The 21,146-nt window shown below is 42.2% G+C and overlaps 1 protein-coding gene across 2 annotated transcripts in view; it reads left to right on the top strand.

The window, feature by feature from the left end:
- RSPRY1 (ring finger and SPRY domain containing 1) overlaps positions 1 to 21,146 on the top strand; it is a 70,196-nt gene that overhangs the window by 13,001 nt on the left and 36,049 nt on the right. For both annotated transcript variants that reach the window (XM_060788302.2, XM_067470992.1), the window contains exon 2: positions 13,743 to 14,237. In XM_060788302.2, coding sequence (XP_060644285.2) covers positions 13,891 to 14,237 — 347 coding nt within the window. In that variant the 5' untranslated portion in view covers positions 13,743 to 13,890. The remainder of the gene's footprint in view (positions 1 to 13,742; positions 14,238 to 21,146) is intronic.

The following is a 21,146-nucleotide window of genomic DNA, read 5'->3' as shown; positions in this document are numbered from 1 at the left end:
CTACAAGAAGCACTGCCTGAATATCAACAAAAAGTGGGTGCTAGAAACAATATCATACGAAAGCTGACTGGCACAACCTGGGGATCACAACCAGATACAGTGAAGACATCTGCCCTTGCGCTGTGCTACTCTGCTGCTGAGTATGCATGCCCAGTGTGGAACAAATCTCACCACACTAAAACAGTGGATGTGGCTCTTAATGAGTCATGCCGCATTATCATGGGGTGTCTGTGCCCTACACCACTGGAGAAATGACACTGCTTAGCCAGTATGGCACCACCTGACATCTGCCGGGAAGTAGCAGCCAATAGTGAAAGGACCAAGGCAGAGACATCTCCAGCTCATCCCCTGTTTGCGTATCAGCCAGCACGTCAACGACTCAAATCTAGACATAGTTTTCTAAGATCTACAGAGACACTCGCTGAAACACCTCAGCAAGCGAGAGTCCAGAAGTGGCAGGTTCAAACCCAGAACCTCAACCAATGGCTGATACCAAAGGAGAGACTCTCCCCTGGGCACACAGAGGACTGGGCGACTTGGAAGGCGCTGAACAGACTGCGCTCTGGCACCACGAGATGCAGAGCCAACCTTCAGAAATGGGGCTACAAAGTGGAATCCTCGACATGCGAGTGTGGAGAAGAGCAAACCACTGACCACCTGCTGCAATGCAACCTGAGCCCAGCCACATGCACAATGGAGGACCTTCTTGCAGCAACACCAGAAGCACTCCAAGTGGCCAGCTACTGGTCAAAGGACATTTAATCAACTACCAAACTCACAAATTTTGTATTTTGTATGTTTGTTTGCTTTGCTCTGTTAGAAATGTAATATAATTGACTGGTTGCCCTGACATGACAAATATAAATACCTTGATTAGCATTGGAAAGCCTTGCAGCCCAACATTATCTTTTAATTTAACTTTATCTGTTAATTTTGATTAATATTTAATTATTTATTTACAGTATTTATATTCCGCCCTTCTCACCCCGCAGGGGACTCAGGGCGGATTACAATGTACACATATATGGCAAACATTCAATGCCAAAGACACACAACAGATATAGACAGACAATCAAGGGGCTATTTAACTTTTTCTGGCCGCCAGGGGAGCTGTCGCTTTCATCGTCCATCTGTGACCCTGATGAAGTACTTCCTCATTCCCTGAGTGCTTTGCAGGAGTCTTTTTTATGGCCTCATAAATTAGTTAAATTAGCCTCCCCACACATAGGTGGTACCTAATTTTCCTACTTGACAGATGCAACTGTCTTTCGGGTTGCAAAAGTCGACAACAAGCTACACAATTGGTTGGAAGCTCACTCCGACTCGGGCTGGCTTCGAACTCATGACCTTTTGGTCAGAAGTGATCCTAATGCAGCTGACACTCAGCCAGCTGCTGCCACAGTAATATGTTCTATGTAGGGATCTGTAGGACATCCAAGGCAAAAAAAAAATTAAAATAATTGTTGAGATTTTCTTAAAATATGCATATAGGTAAAAATAATGAAAAAGAAAGAGAAAAAAAGTAAAAGATAGAAAAAAAAGAAAAAATGACAAAATAAAATAGGAGTATCTCAACCTCCTGGTGTCTTCGGAGAATCTTCTGTTCAATCTTGTTCTGAGAAAAATAGATATTCTTTATTTTCTTTCTGTTCTCTCATTCTTTCCCTTATTTTATTAGGTTTCATCCTCATTTCTCTTCTTCCAATTAAATCATTGTCTCTTTTTTCTCTTCCTTAGATATTCAGTGACCTCTTTCCAGTGTGTTTCCTTTCTTCCAATTTCCTTATTTTTCAGCAATAGAAAAGTGAGTCTATCTAAATTGCTGATATCTCACATCTTTATTATCCAGTCGTCTTCTTCTGGTGTTTCTGTTTGTCTCCATTTTTTAGGATAACACATCCTTGCGGCTGTTAATGCTAAAAATAATATCTTATCTTTATTTCTTTCCATATCCTTGTCATACATCCCTAGTAAGAACAGCTCTGGTTTCATTGGCATTTTTTATTTTCAACATATTTTGAATTTCTTTTTGTATCTTCCTCCAGTAATTCTTCGCTTTATAACAAGTCCACTACATGTGGAAATAGGAAATCTTCTTTAGGTTCTTGTGGGTTTTTTCGGGCTATAGAGCCATGTTCTAGAGGCATTTCTCCTGACGTTTCGCCTGCATCTATGGCAAGCATCCTCAGAGGTAGTGAGGTCTGTTGGAATTGGGACAATGGGTTTATATATCTGTGGAATGGCTGGGGTGGGGCAAGGAGCTCTTCCCTGCTGCAGTTAGGTGTGAATGTTTCAGCTGATCACCTTCATTAGCATTTGTAGGCCTGCCTGAGCCTGGGAAAATCTCTTGCTGGGAGGTGTTAATCTGTGCCTGGTTGTTTCCTCTCTGTTGTTTTGCTGTTGTAATTTTAGAGCTTTTTAATACTGGTAGCCAGATTTTGTTCATTTTCATGGTCTCTTCCTTTCTGTTGAAATTGTCCACATGCTTGTGGATTTCAGTGGCTTCTCTGTGTAGTCTGACATGGTGGTTATTGGTGTGGTCCAGCATTTCTGTGTTCTCAAATAATATGCTTTTTCTTTTTGTATCTTCCTCCAGTAATTCTTCGCTTTATCACAAGTCCACCACATGTGGAAATAGGATCCTTCTTTCTTCTTACACTTCCAGCACGTCGAACTTGTATTATTGTATATTTTCCCTAGTTTTTTTGCAAAGGTTGACAACAAGCTACACAATAGGTTGGAAGCTCACTCTGACTCGGGCTGGCTTCGAACTCATGACCTTTTGATCAGAAGTGATCTTAATGCAGTTGACACTCAGCCAGCTGCTGCCACAGTAATATGTTCTATGTAGGGATCTGTAGGACCTCCAAGTCAATTCTGTGGTCATCTTCCTGTGGAAGTTGACTATAGAATCATCCTGGTGCACACTGAGATAAAAAGGTTCGTAACTTCCATATTCATGCTTGACTCACTTTCACAAGGTTTAACCCCAGCGAGAGTGGAGAGCGTACTGTGCTGTGAAAAGCACCAATCCATTGCAGGTATTTTCCTCCTTTTTAGCGAACCCTAGTTTCAATTGTGGCTGAGCATTAAACTAGGAAAACATGGGGCATTGCTTGCATATACCCACATTAGTCACTCAAATTTCCTCCCTTTTAGTAATTGAGACTCAAGGAGAGTAACTCCAGATACAGGCAGCAGTGTTCTGGAGCATGAAACCAGTGAATGGTTTTTGTTTTGTCCTCAGGGTTCACTGTGTTTTCTAAATTGAAGGGCCGGAAAACTCTGGATGAGTGTAATGGAACAAAAGGTTTTAAGTGGCAGATGCAAAACTCTGCTCAGAAAAAAATATTTATTGGAGGCAGTTGTGCATCAAGGTTTGTTTTTTAAACAGTTGACACAGTTCAGAAAATTGCCAAGTTGTGACGTAAGTTGTCTTTCAGGCCCCATGCATCATCTTGTATTTATTTGTTTGTTTGTTTGTTTACGACATTTATATGTTGCCCTTCTCACCCCGAAGAGGACACAGAGCGGCTTACAAGCTATATAAACATCCAATATATTATATTGTTAGCATAGTACAATATCAGTATTAAATATTACTATAGTGTATTATACCATTATATTGTAATATTATTAGTAATATTATTAGTAATATTATTTATTTATTTATGCGCTTGTATACCGCTAATATCTCAGCCTAAATCGGCGACTCATTGCGGTTTACAACACTTAAAAAACAACAATATTCAGTTTAAAAGCATAAAACACATATACAATACAAATTATTGGGCCACCAATAACCATCCAATGCATCTCGTAACTGGAGTCGCAATCCAAATTCATCGTCTATGATTACCAGTCCTTTAGTCATCATAATTCGTTGCAACGGATTAACCGAATGCTTGTTTAAACATCCATGTCTTCAATCTTTTCCGAAACACCATCAGCGAGGGGGCTGATCTTACCTCTATGGGGAGGGTGTTCCAAAGCCGAGGGGCCACCACAGAAAAGGCCCTGTCTCTCGTTCCCGCCAGCCGCACTTGTGAAGCCGGCGGGATAGAGAGCAGGGACTCCCCAGAAGATCTTAGGGTCCTGGTGGGCTGATAGGTTGAGATACGTTCGGATAGATAAGTTGGGCCAGAACCGTTTAGGGCTTTAAAGGCCAACGCCAGCACTTTGAATTGAGCCCGGTAGCAGATCGGCAGCCAGTGGAGCTGGTGCAGCAGAGGAGTTGTATGCTCCCTGCGCTCCGCTCCTGTTAGTATCATGGCTGCCGAGCGTTGGACTAATTGGAGCTTCCGGGCTGTCTTCAAAGGCAACCCCACGTAGAGAGCGTTGCAGTAGTCAAGACGGGATGTAACCAGAGCGTGGACTACCGTGGTCAAGTCAGACTATATTATATATTATATTACTATATTATATTACATGTAATATCTATATAAATAAAAATTAATGTTCGTTTGTGGAATTAGCAGAACTCAAAAACCACTGGACGAATTGACACCAAATTTGGACACAACACACCTAACAACCCAATGTATGTCCTTCACTCAAAAAAATGATTTTGTCATTTGGGAGTTGTAGTTTCTGCGATTTGTTGTTTATGTACAATCAAAGAGCATTCTGAACCCCACCAACGATGGAATTGAACCAAACTTGGCACACAGTTCTCCTATGACCAATAGAAAATACTGGAAGAGTTTGGTGGGCATTGACCTTTGGTTTTGGAGTTGTAGTTCACCTACATCCAGAAAGCACTGTGGACTCAAACGATGGATTTGGACAAAACTCTACACAAATACACAATATGCCCAAATGTGAACACTGGTGGAATTTGGGGAAAATAGAATCTTGATATTTGGGAGTTGTAGTTGCTGGGATTTATAGTTCACCTACAGTCAAAGAGCATTGTGAACTCCAACAACGACAGAATTGGGCCAAAACTCCCACACAAAATAGCCATGTGGGCCACAGCAACACGTGGCAGGGGACAGCTAGTATCTATATAAATAAAAATGTAATGTTCGTTTGTGGGATTAACAGAACTCAAAAACCACTGGACGAATTGACACCAAATTTGGACACAAGACACTTAACAGTCCATCAAGTGTCCATCACCCATAAACACACACAAACAAAACCCCAGCGGAACAGACCTAAAAACCTAAAAAATACATCGTATAGACATACACACATACACTCATATACATATGCACATGCATACATTCATACACACGCGTATATATATACACAAACACATATATACATATACACATGCACACACATATACATATACACATACATTCATGTATACACATAAATATGCATATAGACAAGCACACACATATACACAATATGCATGTACACATATAAACACACAAATACACACACACATATATATAAACAAACATACATATATATACAAATATATACACACATATACACAATATGCATGTACACATATAAACACAAAAATACATATATACACACATAAACACAATATGCATGTATACATATAAACAACCAAATATATACACACATACATATATATACACACAAAACATATACACAGACTGGGCCACAGCAATGCTTGGCAGGTGACGGCTAGTAAATATATAATTATAATATATTTTTAGTAGTAGTATTATATTGCATTACATTATAACATAATATATTATAATGTTATATTATAATATATGATAATATAATATTATAACATGATAATATAATATTATAATATTATATGTATATACAATATATTATATTATATTATTAATAGCACAGGAGACAAGGTGGAACTGACCCCCTCTTGTATGGATTCCTTCTTTCTGTCGCCCCAAAACGAATTTTCACAGTAAGTGACCCATATATCATTTTTGTGGTAGAGGCATTCACCTGTGTGGACTGAATAACTGGAGATTATCATGGTAAATGACACATGTTTCACCTGGGAGTGAACATCTCAAACACACATAACTTACACTCCTTGTTAGGTGTAACCTGATAGAAGTCCAGTTTGGTCTCAATATAATCTTGTGAATATGCAAGTGGTAGTAGATAAATTCCACATTCATCATCCATTTTTGTTCCTGGATTATAAATGTAATTTCCTCATTGGTTCTATCATAAAAAACATAGGAAAAGTTTACTAAACTGCAAAAACTTTTTGCAAGAGGAACATCTTGTATCACATTTTGCTATCATTTTTCAATGAATATCTCCTAGAATCTCATCCAATTCAACCTAGTTTGTAGCAGGCACAGAAACAAAACTTCCAGAGGATAACAACTACTTTCAAAGTAAGGATCGCACAATTAAACAGAAAATTTTATTTTATTTATTTAGTACACTTGTATACCGCTAATATCTCAGCCTAAAACGGCGACTCATTGCGGTTTACAACATTTAAAAACAACAATATTCCAATTAAAAATATAAAACACATACATATACAATACACAGTATTGGGCCAACAATACAGACCAATGCATCTCTTAATTAAAATCATAATCCAATTTCGTTGTCTGTGATTGCCAGTCCTTGATCAGAGATTTCATCGCATCGGATTAGCCGAATGCTTGCTCAAACATCCATGTCTTGAGTTTTTTCCGAAATACTATCAGCGAGGAGGCTGATCTTATCTCTATAGGGAGGGCATTCCAAAGCCGCGGGGCCGCCACAGAAAAGGCCCTGTCTCTCGTTCCCGCCAGCCGCACCTGTGAAGCAGGCGGGATGGAGAGAAGGGCCTCTCCCGAAGATCTTAGGGTCCTGGTGGGCTGATAGGCCGAGATACGTTCGGATAGATATGTTGGGCCAGAACCGTTTAGGGCTTTAAAGGCCAATGCCAGCACTTTGAATTGGGCCCGGTAGCTAATCGGCAGCCAGTGGAGCTGGTACAGCAGAGGAGTTGTATGCTCCCTGCGCCCTGCTCCTGTTAGTACCATGGCTGCCGCCCGTTGGACTAGTTGGAGCTTCCGAGCCGTCTTCAAAGGCAACCCCACGTAGAGAGCGTTGCAGTAATCAAGGCGGGATGTAACACTTTCAAACCAGGAATAGAAAATGTTTCAAAGTTTGTGCATAGTGACTCTGAGCTAAAAGTAGGATTCCCCTATTGCTAGGGCAAGGGGGTTTCCTCAGCATCCTCCATAGGATAGAATTTCTCTTCTCCATTTTTTAAAAAATATTAGAAAACCCAGCATGTGTAATACTGCACTCCTGGTTATTGGCTCTAACTGGAATTTTCATTGTGGATATTATTTCTATGCCCCCCTTTTTAATAATAATTATTTATTTATCTACTATATTTATATCTTGCCCTTCTCAGCCCCAAAGGGAACTCAGAGCGGCCTTACAATCAGGAATTCAATGCCGTCAACAGACAATAGAAAATAGACATGTACATTAAAACAAAATTAAAAACAATAAAACATTAAACACAAATTTAAAATCACGTAATCCGAGGACATAGTCAAAGATTGTAAATAAGTCTACTCTACTTATTTCACAACAAAAGCTTGGTCCCAGAGCCATGTTTTTACTTGCTTCCTGAAGGTCAGGAGGGAGGGGACTGACCTGATTTCTCTGGGAAAGGGAGTTCCATAGCTGAGGGGCCACCACTAAGAAGGCCATGTCCCTTGTCCCCACCAACCACATCTGTGAAGGCGGTGGGACCGAGAGCAGGACCTCCCCAGACGATCTTAATCTCCGAGATAGTTCATAGAGGGAGATACATTCAGACAAATAAGCTGAGCCAAAACTGTTTAGGGATTTGTAGGGTAAAGCCAGCACTTTGGTCGGTAGCAGATGGGCAGGCAGTGGAGCTGGCTTAACAGAAGGGATGTCCTCTCTCTGTACGCTACTCCAGGACTTTGCTATTTATTCCTAAATGTCATGCCATGAAAGGGACTGTCTGCCAGCTTCTGTTTAGATAATAATTGGTCTAGTTGGCCCTAGACTAATTGAAATAGCTTCTCTTCTCCAAAATAAATGCACGAATTGATCCTCTAATTCAGTGGTTCTCAACCTTCCTAATGCCGTGACCCCTTAATACAGTCCCTCATGTTGTGGTGACCCCCAACCACAACATTGTTTTTGTTGCTACTTCATAACAGTCATTTTACTACTGTTACACATCATAATGTAAATATCAGATATGCAAGATGTATTTTCATTCATTGGACCAAACTGGGCACAAATACCCAATGCAACTACATGTAAATACTAGTGTGGTTGGGGGAGGATTGATTTTGTAATTTGGGAGTTGTAGTTGCTGGGATTTATAGTTCACCTATAATCAAAGAGCATTCTGAACTGCACCAGCAATAGATTTGAACCTAATTTGCCACACAGAACTCCCATGACCAATGGAAAACACTGGAAGGGGTTGGTGGGTATCGACTTTGAGTTTGGGAATTGTAGTTCACCTATATCCAGAGAGCACTGTGGACTCACACAATGATGGATCTGGACCAAACTTGGCACAAATACCCAATACGTGCAAATGTGAACACTGGTGGAGCCTGGGGAAAATAGACCTTGACTTTTGGGAGTTGTAGTTGCTGGGATTTATAGTTCATTACAATCAAAGAACATTCTGAACTCCACCAACAATAGAATTGGCTCAAACTTCCCACATGGAATCCCCATGACCATCAGAAAATACTGTGTTTTCTGATGGTCTTTGGCGACCCCTCTGACACCCCTTTGCGACCCCCTCAGGGATCCCGACCCCCAGGTTGAGAAACACTGCTAATTAATAGGGGGACCCTGAGCAGTGATTTATCTGTAACTTTACAGCATTGTACCTGTTATTATGCTTGTCTTCAATATCACATTTAGAAAAGAATCAGCAGACCCGCGTCTTCAGGGGTTAAACTTGAAACGAAAGTACATTGGACCCTTGGTATCTTCGGGTTTTGGTTGCTGAATTTCCCACCTCACCACCACTCTGTTTATATATCAATCACTATTTTTGAAAGAAAAAATAGAAATAATTAGTCAAAAACCTTTGAGAGATAGCTGTGTTAAGTAGGTTTCAGTATTAAGGAAGGAAACTGGTGCAAATGGTTTCACTGTTTGTGATGCAGACTTCTCTGGAATGGCCCCAAGGAGTTAGTTCATAGAAAGTTGTAGATTTTTGTCTGCTTAGGGGAAGTTATGAAGCTAAAAGTGCAAACGGAAAAGAGAAGTGGCTTGGTGATTCAGATCATCCTTGTTTTCAACGTTGGCTTCTTGGCAAAGAATGAGAGCAGGCAGAATATTATTTCTTTTTTTCCATGGGGAGGTGATTCTGGCTGAGTGTAACGAAATACTTGCCGCTGTGAATCATTGATTCCTTCATTGTGTATTACAGAGTCATCTGGGCTGAAGCTGTTCCCAGACAGGTTCAGTACTGATCTTCTGTTGGATTATAAGGATTAGAAAAGTATGTGTTGGTGGTGCTTTAGAAAGAGGGTCTCCAGCCGTTTTGTGTGGGCTGACCTCAGCTGTTGTGACTCAGGCCCCCAAAGATTGCCAAACACAGTGGATAAAGGGTTAACAAAAGTCTTTAATGAGTCTTTAACAAGCTAGCAGCACTTAACCAGCAGTGCTACTTAGCAAAACAAAAGGACCTTCGTGCAGGTAAACAAAACAGAGATAACCGGATTATCCCAGGACTCAGTTTCAGGAAAAAGGAAAGCGAGAGCAAAAACAAACAGTGGCAAAAGCGGAGTCAAAACAGTCCTTGGTCGATAACGAAGACAGGCAACAAACAAAGTCCGGCAGGCAGATGATGTAGTCCAGAGACATTCCAAAAATTAGGGGCAAGGCAAAGTCACTTACGTAGTCCAATCCGAAGTCAAGGTACACGAAGACAAGATAGCTGGATTCCCAGGACCTAAATGGAGGATAGGCAGAACAAGACACCCGTTTCAACGCTTTGTCCTCTGCAAAGCTAAACATCCCAAAACCCCCATTTTATGAGCAATCGCTATCACTAGATTGATCCTCATCACTAGCATCTGGATCATTTCCTTCAGCTGCTGGCTCGTTACTCCGCCATTTCTGCCAGCGTTGTTCCAAACCAGGATCCTGCCAAGATGTACCTGCCTGCCATGTATCTTGGAATCCCTCAAACTCGTCACTAGACGTGGGCTGTGTACATATGTCCTGAATTTCCCTAACCCGAGTCCAGTCCAATTCCTCCTCCATTTCCTCATTACTGGCTTCCAGTTCATCTGAACTGGAATTGTCAGCTGTATCTTTAAGCCGTTTACTCATAGTTTCTTCATCACTATCAGACTCACTGGCAACCCGCTTTACTCCCCGGTAATCCCATTCTTCCAAATCCTCAGGTCCAAACCCTGCAAAATCTTCCGTGTCGCTAGGTGCCAAAATAATATCTCGAATACGCTTCTGCTGACACTGATCCAGCTCTGACTCAGCATCACTCCTCCTTCTCCTACAACCGGTAGTAGTTTCACTGCCAAGACGCTGAGCCTCAACATCAGCTTTTGTATGTCCCTTACCTCTTGGCTCAGATCAGTTCACAAGGGGAAATGTCCATTCTAGAGTTAGAATTAAACTTGCATGTTATATCAGTTGCAAGAAGAACCAGGACCAAACAATCTATCTATATAAAAATGTTCTGTGCGTAATGAGTACCCTAAAAACAAAAGAACCAATGAACCAAATCACACCAAATTTGGCAACAAAATGTCTCACAGCACAAGGAGTGACCATCACTCAAAAAATTATGATTTTGTCATTTGGGAGTTGTAGTTGCTGGGATTTATAGTTCACAAAGAGCATTCTGAACCCCATCAACGATGGAATTGAACCAAACTTATAATAATCTATATAAATAAAAATGTAACGTTGGTTTGTGGGATTAACAGAACTCAAAAATCACTGGACAAATTGACACCAAATTTGGACACAAGACACCTAACAACCCAATGTATGTCCATCACTCAAATAATTGATTTTGTCATTTGGTAGTTGTACTTGCTGGGATTTATAGTTCACCTACAATCAAAGAGCATTCTGAACCCCACCAACGATGGAATTGAACTAAACTTAGCACACAGTTCTCCCATGACCAACAGAAAACACTAGAAGGGTTTGGTGGGCAGTGTCCTTTGGTTTTGGAGTTGTAGTTCACCTACATCCAGAGATCACTGTGGACTCAAACAATGATGGATCTGGACCAAACTCTACACGAATACTCAATATGCCCAAATGTGAACACTGGTGGAGTTTGAGGAAAATAGAATCTTGATATTCGGGAGTTGCTGGGATTTATAGTTTACCTACAATCACAGAGCATTCTGAACCTCACCAATGATAGAATTGGGCCAAACCTCCCAAACAGAACCCCTCATGTGGGCCACAGCAACGCGTGGCAGGGGACGGCTAGTATATTGTATATATTTGAGTATAGGCTGAGTTTTTCAGCCCGTTTTTTAGGTTGAAAAAGCCCCCCTCAGCTTATACTCAAGTCAAAGTTATTTGTTATTTTACTTTATTATTATTATTATTATTTATTAAGGTAAAGGTAATGGTTTCCCCATGACATGAAGTCTATTCGTGTCTGACTCTGAGGAGTGGTGCTTATCTCCATTTCTAAGCCGAAGAGCAGGCGTTGTCCATAGACGCCACCAAGGTCATGTGGCCAGCATGAAACCACAAGGAGGAGGGAGCAAGCTTGTTTTCTGCTTCCCTGGAGACTAGGACGCAATGGAACAATGGCTTCAAACTACAAGAGAGGAGATTCCATCTGAACATGAGGAAGAACTTCCTGACTGTGAGAGCCGTTCAGCAGTGGAACTCTCTGCCCCGGAGTGTGGTGGAGGCTCCTTCTTTGGAAGCTTTTAAGCAGAGGCTGGATGGCCATCTGTCGGGGTGATTGGGAGCAGTCTTCAGTAAAGAAAATGTGAGAAAGAATATATTTGATTCCATTGGATATCATCCTGTATTCTTCAGATCTAGAACAGACATTATTCTGAATATGTCCACTATAGTAGCTGTATTTCCTACAGCCTTTTGGATCGCTCCAATTAATCCTTTCACAGATCTGAAATAAACAGCTTGCCTAGGAGTCACCAATCACACTTCTGGGTGTGTTTATTTTACCAATTTTCCCCTTCTATGCATCTAAAATAGCAAAGTTCCCAGGGAACAACAGTAATTTTTTCTTGTCTGGTAGTTCAGTGAAGCCTTCACTCAAAGGACAGCAATTGGATCCTCTGGTGGGAAAATGCAGTATTTTCCCAAGTCTTTAGAGTTGTAGTGGGTACTGTATGTACTTTCATGCTGAAAAAAAAGGGGAGAGATGGGTGTCAAAAAATCCTGAAACGTATCCATAGTGTTGTGCCTGGAGCCCACAAAAATAGAGCTCTTTCTCCAAGAAATGTGTGTCTGATGCAATCAGTTGGCAAATGTGCTGCTAAAAATACATGCGGCAGTCTAGAGAGAACAGCTGAGAGCAGTTTGTCATTGGAAGTCCTCATCGTTCCTTGAGTGGCAGGATTTAACAAAGGCAAGGTTGGCTTTGCAGCCATTAGCACTTCCAAATGTGTGTGTCCCTGTGATAACTAGTGACAATTGAAGGAAGTGTTTTTCGCCAAGTCTGGCAACAGGACCTGTGGTCGGAGTGAGATGAGCAAATCAGAGAGAGTTTTGCCTAACGCAGTCCGCATGTTCGACCAGCCTATGAGAAATTCCTCACTGTCTGAGTCATGTTAATCTTTCCTGCTTTTCCCTACTTGATGGAAATGATTGATGGACAAAGCTCCTTTGGCAAAAGGAGGCTGGGAAAGGGAAGGTTGTTGTTCATTCGTTCAGTCGTCTCCAACTCTTTGTGATCTCATGGACCAGCCCACGCCAGAGCTCCCTGTTGGCCGTCACCACCCCCAGCTCCTTCAAGGTCAGTCCAGTCACTTCAAGGATGCCATTCATACATCTTGCCCTTGATCGGCCCCTCTTCCTTTTACCTTCCACTTTCCCCAGCATAATTGTCTTCTCTAGGCTTTGCTGTCTCCTCATGATGTGGCCAAAGTACTTCAACTTTGTCTCTAGTAATAAGTTTATATTTGTTAAAATTATTCTTCATTTTAATTATTGTATTATTTTAAGTGTTCTTTGCACTACAACTAAGATATGTGCAGTATGCATAGGAATTCATTCATTTTTTTTCATATTATAATCCGGCCCTCCAACAGTTTGAGGGACTATGACCTGGCCCTCTGTTTAAAAAGTTTGAGGACCTCTGCTCTATGCCGTCCTGCTGGCCACATGACCTTGGAGATGTCTATGGATAACACCGGCTCTTCAACATAGAAATGGAGATGAGCACCACCCGCCAGAGTCAGACACAACTAGACTTGATATCAACGGGAAATCTTTATCTTTTATTCCGTGCTGATTTCTCTTAGCTAATCCAGCCAGAAGAATTTTGGGAGTTGAAGTTCAGCAAAGTTTGCAGGGAAAGGGGAGGAGGATCCACTTTTTCCACCCCTGCCGTAGAACATAAAGTTATGCTAGGCCTGTATTGTCGAAGGCTTTCATGGACTGAATCAGTGGGTTGTTGTAAGTTTTTTCGGGCTGTATGGCCATGTTCTAGAAGCATTCTCTCCTGACATTTCGCCTGCATCTATGGCAGGCATCCTCAGACCTATGTTTGACCAATTGTGAAGAAATATTCTTGCCATGATCGCAAGTATTTCTAAATAACGTCATTTTCTCCGCTTTCTTACCAGACCTTCTCTTGGATGACCCATGTCTATCTCCAGTGATGACGTCAGGAAGGAAGCCAATCGTTTCCTGTCTGTTCCAGTTATTACAAACTCACAAGATGCTCAGGCCGCAATTTAGCACCCAAAAGACAATACTTTTAAAACTGTCTAGATGATTGTCATCGCTTTTGTGGTGTTCTATGTGACCAGAAGCCTTCTCCAAGGTTTACGGCAGACTCTCGAGCAGCACGTTCCCCGTTGGCTGCAAAGCTTGGGGACGAACAACATGGGCAACTCCTGTGTGTGTCGAGACGACAGCGGAGCGGAAGACAACGCGGAACCCAGGGGTCGCCAGGCAGAGAACAGCAGAGCCCCTGCGCCTGAAACAAGGAGCTATCCAAGGGACCCGGTACGGCCTCCCCGACGGGGACGGGGGCCCCATGAACCGAGGAGGAAAAAACATAATGTGGATGGATTAGTACTGGACACACTGGCAGTCATTCGGACACTTGTCGACAAGTAAGTGCTTCCCTCAAATCTGTATTGCGGGGAAGGAGTCTCCTTGGCCACCGCTGAGGTCGTGTTCGTATTTTGCATGCTGCGGCCATGGAAAGAAAAAGTGGGGAAGGAAGGAAAGAGGTAGAGAAGGAAGAAAGGAGAGAAAGAAGGGAGGGCAAGACACAAGGAAAGAGAGAAGGAAGAATGGAAGCAAAGAGCAAAGGGAGGAAGGAGAAAAAGAAGCAGGAAAAGAAAAAGGGGGAAGGAAGTAAAGAGATAGAAGAGGAAGGAAGGAGAGAAAGAAAGAAAGAAAGAAAGAAAGAGAAAGGGAAGGAAGGAAAGATATAGGGAGTGAAGGAAGGAATGAAAGGGGAGGGAAGGAAGAAAGAGAAAGAGGGAGGAAAAGAAAAAGGGAGGGAGGAAGGAAAGAGGTAGAGAAGGAAGAAAGAGAAAGAAAGAAAGGAGAGAAAGAGGGAGGGCAAGACACAAGGAAAGAGAGAAGGAAGAATGGAAGCAAAGAGCAAAGGGAGGAAGGAGAGAAAAAAGTAGGAAAAGAAAAAGGGGGGAAGGAAGTAAAGAGATAGGAGAGGAAGGAAGGAGAGAAAGAAAGAAAGAAAGAAAGAAAAAGGGAAGGAAGGAAAGAAAGAGGGAGAGAATGAAGGAGAAAAAGAAGGAGGAAAAAAAGGGGAGAAGAAGGAAAGAGGCAGAGAAGGAAGAAAGAGAAAGAGGGAGGGCAAGAAAGTAGGAAAGAGAGAAGGAAGAATGGAAGCAAAGAGCAAAGGAAGGAAGGAGAGAAAGAAGTAGGAAAGGAAAAAGGGGGAGGGAAGCAAAGAGAGAAGAGGAAGGAAGGAGAGAAAGAAAGAAAAAAGGAAGGAGAGAAAGAAAGAGGTAGCGAAGGAAGGAACGAAAGGGGAGGGAAGGAAGGAAGGAGAGAAAGAGGGAGGAAAAGAAAAAGGGGAAGGAAGGAAAGAGGTAGAGAAGGAAGAAAGGAGAGAAAGAGGGAGGGCAAGACAGAAGGAAAGAGAGAAGAAAGAATGGAAGCAAAGAGTGAAAGAACGAAGGAGAGAAAGAAGTAGGAAAGGAAAAAGAGGGGAAGGAAGCAAAGAGAAGAGGAAGGCAGGAGAGAAAGAAAGAAAGGAAAAAAAGGAAGGAAAGAAAGGGAGCGAAGGAAGGAACGAAAGGGGAGGGAAGGAAGAAAGGAGAGAAAGAGGGAGGAAAAGAAAAAGGGAAGAAAGGAAAGAGGTAGAGAAGGAAGGAAGTAGAGAAGGAAAGAAGAAAAGGGAAGGAGGGAAAGAAGGAGAGAAAGAGGGAGGGAAGGTTGGACACAGCAACGCGTGGCGGGTACAGCTAGTATGTCATAATGAGTTGAAAGCACCCAACAATAACAATCAGATGCTTGCCTTTATCTTGTTTTTTCCTTGTTGTAAGATGGCATGGGTTCCATTCTCTGAGAAAGGCAGGATATAAAAATAAACAAAGTTCGGCAGGCTTTAATTTTTTCGCTTAAGAAAGCCCTTGGTTCTGTTTGAATAAATCATCCTGATGTTTTCCTAGTGGTTGCCTTTGAGGTGAAAGTGAATGCAACAATGGGTGTTTTGTCTTTCTTAAGTCCCGAAGGTTTCCTTTCCAGATTACATTCCTTGTTTTGCATTGCCACTTTTGATTATTTCTGTTGTATCTTGATCTCAGCAAGGGTGTTGACAGCTTCCTTCCTGCCCTCATTATCTAGGCGCTCTCTCTGCTGCTGTCAGAACGCTCTTTCGTAACTCCTTTGGTGATCGCTTCATTCTTCGCTATGTGCCAGCTCTTTCTTTTCTCTGGCAAGGAATAGAGAACTTCTCCTTGCCCCTGGGCATGGCCTGGAGGCAAATGATTCTGCAGATTTGCCAAAACAAAGAACTCCTGGGATGGATGTATATACGTATATCCGTACTTCCTTTGAAAACATTTTAAGCATTACATAAAAATATTTTTAAAGAGGTTAAAACCATTAAATAGTTTTTAAATAAACCAATTAAATTTAATTGGTGGGGAAGAATTCTTACTTGAAGAGCAATGAGCTCATTTATTCCCCATGGCCCAGCATATTCTTTCTTTAGGTTCTTGTGGATTTTTTCGGGCTATAGAGCCATGTTCTAGAGGCATTTCTCCTGACGTTTCGCCTGCATCTATGGCAAGCATCCTCAGAGGTTGTGAGGATGCTTGCCATAGATGCAGGCGAAACGTCAGGAGAAATGCCTCTAGAACATGGCTCTATAGCCCGAAAAAATCCACAAGAACCTAGTGATTCCAGCCATGAAAGCCTTCGACAATACATATTTTTTCTTTCTTTCTTTCTTTCTTTCTTTCTTTCTTTCTTTCTTTCTTTCTTTCAAGCATTTACTGTACATACTCGAATATAATTGTGTCCAATTCTGGGCACCACAATTCAAGAGAGATATTGACAAGCTGCAATGTGTCCAGAGGAGGGCAACTAAAATGATCAAGGGTCTGGAGAACAAGCCCTATGAGGAGCGGCTTAAGGAGCTGGGCATGTTTAGCTTGAAGAAGAGAAGGCTGAGAGGAGATATGATGAGGGCCATGTATAAATATGTGAGATGAAGCCACAGGGAGGAGGGAGCAAGCTTGTTTTCTGCTTCCTTGGAGACTAGGACGCAGAACAATGGCTTCAAACTACAAGAGAGGAGATTCCATCTGAACATGAGGAAGAACTTCCTGACTGTGAGAGCCGTTCAGCAGTGGAACTCTCTGCCCCGGAGTGTGGTGGAGGCTCCTTCTTTGGAAGCTTTTAAGCAGAGGCTGGATGGCCATCTGTCAGGGGTGATTTGAATGCAATATTCCTGCTTCTTGGCAGAATGGGGTTGGACTGGATGGCCCATGAGGTCTCTTCCAACTCTTTGATTCTATGATTCTATAAGCCGACCCGAATATAAGCCGAGGCACCTAATCTATATATATATATAAATTCTCTGTGCATAATGAGTACCTTAAAAAGAAAAGAACCAATGAACAAAATCACACCAAATTTGGCAACAAAACATCTCACAACAGAGTTCTTAAGGTTGGCTTTGAGCCCATCTTTCAATCTCTTTTCCTGTCCTCTAACATTCTGTTTTCTGTTCTTAAGTTTAGAGTAGAGCAACTGCTTTGGGAGACGGTGGTCAGGCAACTAGACAACGTGGCTGGTCAAGCAGAGTTGATGGCGGAGGACCATCGCTTCAATGCTGGTGGTCTTTGCTTCTTCCAGGACGCTGACATTTGTCCGCCTGTCTTCCCAAGAGATTTGCAGGATTTTCCGGAGGCAGCGCTGATGGAATCGTCCCAGAAGTTGCATATCATGTCTGTAGACAGTCCACGTCTCGCAGGCGTATAGCAGGGTTGGGAGGACAATAGCTTTATAAACAAGCACCTTGGTATCCCTACGGATGTCCCGGTCCTCAAACACTCTCTGCTTCATTCGGAAAAATGCTGCACTCGCAGAGCTCAGGCGGTGTTGTATTTCGGTGTCAATGTTGACTTTGGTGGAGAGGTTGCTGCCAAGGTAGCAGAAATAGTCAATATATTCTAATGTTACACCATTAAGCTGTATTTCTGGCATTGGAGAGGGGTTGGCTGGTGCGGATTGGAAGAGGACTTTGGTTTTCTCGATGTTTAATGACAGGCCGAGCTGCTCGTATGCTTCTGTGAAGGTGTTTAGAGGGGCTTGTGGGTCTTCTTCTGAATGCGCACAGACGACGTTGTCATCAGCATACTGGAGTTCTATAATAGATGTTGTAGATGTCTATAATAGATATATAGATGGCTATAATAGATGTTTTATTCCACACTGCCCAGCCTGTTCTATTTTACAGAGATTATTCTATAAGCAGTACTTCAGTGTACTTACTTAGGCGATCCCTCGTTGTCCGAGTTGGATTGTCTTCCAAGATCGGTGTACTGGTGGTGGGTCCGTAGGTGGCTGTGGAGCCCTATTCTTGATCTGCATCGTCTCCTGCAGTGAGGGCATTGGTTTCCAGGTGGAAGGTGGTCCCGATCGGGGTTGGCTTGACGCACCTTCCTCTTGGCACGTTTCTCTCTTTCGCCCTCTATTCATGCCGCTTCAAATTCTACAGCACTGCTGGTCACAGCTGACCTCCAGCTGGAGCGCTCAAGGACCAGGGCTTCCCAGTTCTCAGTGTCTATGCCAAAGTTTTTGAGCCCATCTTTAAATCTCTCTTCCTGCCCAACAACATTCCGTTTTCCGTTCTTGAGTGTAAGTTGTGTTTAGCATTGGAGATCCATTCCTCCCCATACACATTTTTTCAGCCCCTAACCAAGGCATTCTTCTTCCAGTTGGCAGGTCTTTAGCAGCCAAACCTCTTTGCTTTTAGTTTTAATATGCCGCACCAGCCACTACTTAGTATTGATTGCCTTGCCGTCTTTTGTTGGCTTTCCTTTAAGTGTTTGAAATGGTTGCAAGCTCCATATACCATAGAAGAGTTTCCCTCCCAAATAAATAAATGAAAATGTCTGGAATCCTTGGGCTGGAAGGCAGCCCAGTGTTCTCTCCAATAAAGCGAGATGTATAAACGTTGAGCTCAGGGTCGATTATGGCAATGATCTCGGGACTCTCTGCCATGTGGAAGAAGGGACCTGGCTTGGCAAGTTGGGAGCATTGTTTTGCATTGTTTTGAAACTGCATTTTCAGTTTTGCAGACAGATGTTCTCTCTAAAGGCTTCAAAACAGTTATTTTTTGCACAATGTAGAGAAATTCTGTGGTTTCTCACAAACTATGCATTATCTGTCTAGATTTCCATTCTTGGCTCAGCCAGATGTTGTGTTTTTTTGAAGTTTTAAAATTATATATATATATATATATATACACACACACATACATAGAAAGAAACACTCTTCTATATTGTATTGTCGAAGGCTTTCATGGCCGGAATCACTGGGTTGTTGTAGGTTTTTTCGGGTTATACGGCCATGTTCTCGGGGCATTCTCTCCTGACGTTTCGCCTGCATCTCTGGCAAGCATCCTCAGAGGTAGTGAGGTCTGTTGGAACTAGGAAAAAGGGTTTATATGTCTGTGGAATGATCAGGGTGGGACAAAGGACTTGTCTGCTGGAGCTAGGTGTGAATGTTTCAACTGACCACCTTGATTAGCATTTGATGGCCTGGCAGTGCCTGGGGCAATCTTTTGTTGAGAGGTGATTAGATGTCACTGATTGTTTCCTCTCTGTTGTTTTGCTGTTGTAATTTTAGAATTTTTTAATACTGGTAGCCAGATTTAACTCTAAAATTACAACAGCAAAACAACAGAGAGGAAACAAATAAGGACATCTAATCACCTCTCAACAAAAGATTGCCCCAGGCACTAACAAGCCACACCAAACAACAGCCGGGCCATCAAATGCTAATCAAGGTGGTCAGTTGAAACATTCACACCTAGCCCCAGCAGACAAGAGTCCTTTGTCACACCCTGGTTATTCCACAGATATATAAACCCCTTTCCCTAGTTCCAACAGACCTCACTACCTCTGAGGATGCTTGCCATAGATGCAGGCGAAAAGTCAGGAGAGAATGCCTCTAGAACATGGCCATATAGCCTGAAAAACCTACAACTCACTCTTCAAGATTCAACAATCAAAATACAGTTTTTCCCCAATCCCAACACCTCTTCATTCCCTCCCAAGAACCTCTACCCTTGACTTCTCTTTACATAATACAAAGCTACAGGAATACTACGAGAGTTGAATGAAAAGTAATGCCTCCACCTCTGTAACGCCTGAACAGATGGCAGTACTGGTACGCGGCAGGTACTGGCTTCTTCAGTAGACTCTCCTCTACAGTTCCATTTTGGCAGGAAGCCTTAGCATTGAATGGTTGTGTTGTTAAAATATGAAGTATGGAACCCTGTGCAGACGGTTGGTCAATGCGACGTAAGCAACATGCAGTCATTGAATTCTTGGCAATAACTTATAACAACCTCTGAGGATGCTTGCCATAGATGCAGGTGAAATGTTAGGAGAGAATGCTTCTAAAACATGGCCATATAGCCCAAAAAACCTACAACAACCCAATAATTTATAGAATAACTAGCAGCCCCCTGCCATACGTTGCTATGGCCCAGTCTGATGATCTGGAAAATAAAGTAATGTGAAAGTATTGGTTTTTAATATATGTAATTTCTTTATGCTTGTGGGCAAACAGTATTTCTTGCTGTTTCTTTGTCAGTGTTGATGTGGAGATTGTCTGGTTGGCCTACTCTGGAACATGCAGCATGTAATTGTCCTTCTTTAGGGGTCCCTTTCAAATCTATAATACTATATCTGTGTGTATGTGAGTCATATCTATCTATCTATATCTATGGCTGCATGGCTCTTTGTCAGGAGGGTTTTGATTACGTTTTCTTGCCCTGGTGAAGGGAGTTGGACCAGGTGGCCTTAAGTATTTTCTGTTGGTCATGAGGGTTCTGTGTGGGAAGTTTGCCCCGATTCTCTTGCTGGTGGGGTTCAGAATGCTCTTTTATTGTAGGTGAACTATAAGTTCCAGTAATTACAACTCCCAAATGTCAAGGTCTATTTTCCTCAAACTCCACCAGTATTCACATTTGGGAAAATTGAGTATTCGTGCCAAGTTTGGTCCAGATCATCACTGTTTGAGTCCAAAGTGCCCTCTGGATGTTTATGAACTACAACTTCCAAACTCAAGGTCAATGCCCACCAAACCGTTCTAGTATTTTCTGTTGGTCATGGGAGTCCTGTGTCTCAAGATTGGTTCAATTCCATCATTGGTGGGGTTCAGAATCCTCTTTGATTGTAGATGAATTATAAATCCCAGTAAGTACAACTCCCAAATGTCAAGGTCTATTTTCCCAAACTCCATCTGTGATCATATTTGGGCATATGGAATATTCATGCCAAGTTTGGTCCAGATCCATCATTGTT

Source organism: Anolis sagrei, chromosome 8 (genome assembly GCF_037176765.1).
Source record: "Anolis sagrei isolate rAnoSag1 chromosome 8, rAnoSag1.mat, whole genome shotgun sequence".
Classification (NCBI taxonomy): Eukaryota; Metazoa; Chordata; class Lepidosauria; order Squamata; family Dactyloidae; genus Anolis; species Anolis sagrei.
The sequence above is the reverse complement of the archived record's forward strand: the minus strand, read 5'-3'. Positions and strand labels throughout refer to the sequence as shown.